General features: G+C 19.3%; 1 protein-coding gene across 1 annotated transcript in view; it reads right to left on the reverse strand.

Moving 5' to 3' along the window:
• Positions 1-591: 591 nt before the first annotated feature.
• The window catches only part of PADL01_0511500 (conserved Plasmodium protein, unknown function), a gene marked incomplete at both ends in the record, with an annotated part of 2,896 nt that continues 987 nt past the window's right edge, over positions 592-2,500 (reverse strand). Inside the window, 4 exons of the mRNA XM_028685475.1 lie at positions 592-672; positions 770-946; positions 1,086-1,220; positions 1,355-2,500. The exon at positions 1,355-2,500 is cut by the window's right edge and continues 987 nt beyond it. Coding sequence (XP_028536970.1) covers positions 592-672; positions 770-946; positions 1,086-1,220; positions 1,355-2,500 — 1,539 coding nt within the window. The remainder of the gene's footprint in view (positions 673-769; positions 947-1,085; positions 1,221-1,354) is intronic.

The raw sequence follows: 2,500 nt of genomic DNA on the forward strand, positions 1-2,500 counted from the left end.
TATCATCATATATCTAATGAACCAATAAACATATTAAATTATAAAAATATAAAAATATAAAAATACCATAAGTAAATGATATTTTTATATAGTAATATTTTAAACCAACATTTGTTTTTCTATAAATATAGATTTACAAAAAAATGAAATAAAAAATAAAAAAATTAATAATAAATTTCTTTACATTAGTTAAATACACACAATATTACTAATGTAAATATTTCAATAAATTATTATCCTATGTTACTTTTCTGCATCTACAATTATTCTATAAAATTTTATAAAAATGTAAATATAATAAATGGTAAGGATAATATTAAAAACTACGTAACCTTTTTTTATTATCGAGTAGGTATACAAAAAAAAAAAAAAAAAAGCAGAAAAGTACGCACATATATATATATATATATATATGTATGTATATTTTTTTTTTTTTTTTTTTTTTTCTTCAGATATTTCTACAGAATAGCTAGCTGCGCACACAAAAATACTATCCAAATGCAACTGCACTCAAACAAAAATTGTAAATTCAAATTTCAATTATTCTTATGAATATTTCTTCAAATCAAATGAATCTGTTATATTAAGGTCTTAGCAATTGATAAATTTTCTCATTTTGCTAAACTTTATATATCTATTAAAATTTTTTAAGTAGTAATTCAAGTAAACATCCTATAAAAATAAACATATACATATATATATTTATATATATATATATATTACACTTTTTGGTGGAATAATATTATGAACAGTTCAGGTATTTCCTTACCGAGTAAGCAGAATTTGCACAACTCAAAATTATTTTATAAATATTTTCTTCTTTTATGTTAATAATTTTTTTAATTATAATGTTTGACAATATTTTATATATCTTTTCATTTTCTTCATTTTGCTGGACTTTGGAATATCCAAATTTATTTTTAATAATGGTACCTTGCGGATACCCCTTAAAAAATAAAATAATAAAATAAAATAAAATAAAATAAAATGAATAACATATCTATATTTTATACATGTATGTATTTATGTGTGTGCATTAATATATGTTATTTTAGGATGCCACTTTATTTTTTTTTGCATCTTACTTGCAAAATTTGAAAAATGGTTAAAGAATAGAATAAGTCAGCAACATCATTCACGTCTAGTTCTTGTAAACAGTCCTTAAATTTTAATAATTCTTTAAAACTGTTGTTGAGTATATTTTCCTCTTCCTTATTTAACTACAAGAAAAAATAAAATGCATAAATATATATATTCACATATATATATATATATATATTTTCATATATATATATATTTTTTTTTTTTGTTGTGATATAAAAAAAGTCATGTTATTGCATTGCTTGTATCAAACCTGCATGGAAGACAAATTGAAATATATATGAGAAAAATATGTTGAATCACTTAAGTTAAAGTTAACATTTGATTTGTTCTTAAGGTAATTATTTATATCTTCAGATGTTATATTTATTGTTTTATTTTCATAATGTATATCTGTTCCTTGATTTATTGTATTTTCATTTTTTCTTTGCTGATGATCCTGAATATGTTTCTCTACAATATTATCAGTAGATTCATTTGTGGACTCAGCTTCAGTTTCACCTTCACCTTCACCTTCATTTTGAAAATTTTTAAAATCTCTTTTATTTAAATAATTCATATAAAATAAAAAATTGAAGTTTGAATCATCAAATTGAGAATTTTCTTTTTTATTTTGTGTTAATAATGATTGCATAAATTGATTATGTTCTTCACTTATATTTTGTGCAATATATTTGTATACATTTTTTTCCTTATCTCTTTCAAAATTCCTTCTTTTAAAAAATTCAATTTCAGCTATGTTTACATATTTTTTTTTTAAAGGGAATTGTTGAATTATTTTTAATTCTATAAATAATATGATATATTTGATGGTATCAAATAGGTTGTTAAAATATTGTTTCTTTGTATTATTCATATTGTATATAATTAAATTGGGATTGTTTATATTTAATTTTTTTAAATTACTATTTTCTATGTGATTATTAAAAGGTTGTAAGTGGATTACATTTTGTGTTTCCATAATGTGTACACTGTTATAATTTTTATTATCCACATTATTGATATTATTGATATTATTATTACTATTTATATTATCCATGGTATTTTCATTTTCATTTTTTATTTCATTTTTTATTTCCTTTTTTATTTCATTTTTTTTTTTTTTTTTTATTTTATTTTTTGTTTCTTTCTTAGAATTATATAATATGAAGGGGGAACCATATTGATCATTTACATCGTTATTTTCTTTTATATTATAATCAGAGTCGTTTGATAAACTATAATTTTTAAGAATCAAGTTGTATAATTCGATTACAAAAATGTTATTACTTTTAAACGTTTTACATATATTATAAAAACCTTTTAATAATAAGACAGGATTATCATGTTTTCTTCTTTTTTGATTGATAATATTTTTAAATAATTTAAAGAATACATTAGAGTAATAATTTTTATTTAT

This window comes from Plasmodium sp. gorilla clade G2, assembly GCF_900097015.1.
Source record: "Plasmodium sp. gorilla clade G2 genome assembly, chromosome: 5".
In the NCBI taxonomy this organism is placed as follows: Eukaryota; Apicomplexa; class Aconoidasida; order Haemosporida; family Plasmodiidae; genus Plasmodium; species Plasmodium adleri (nom. inval.).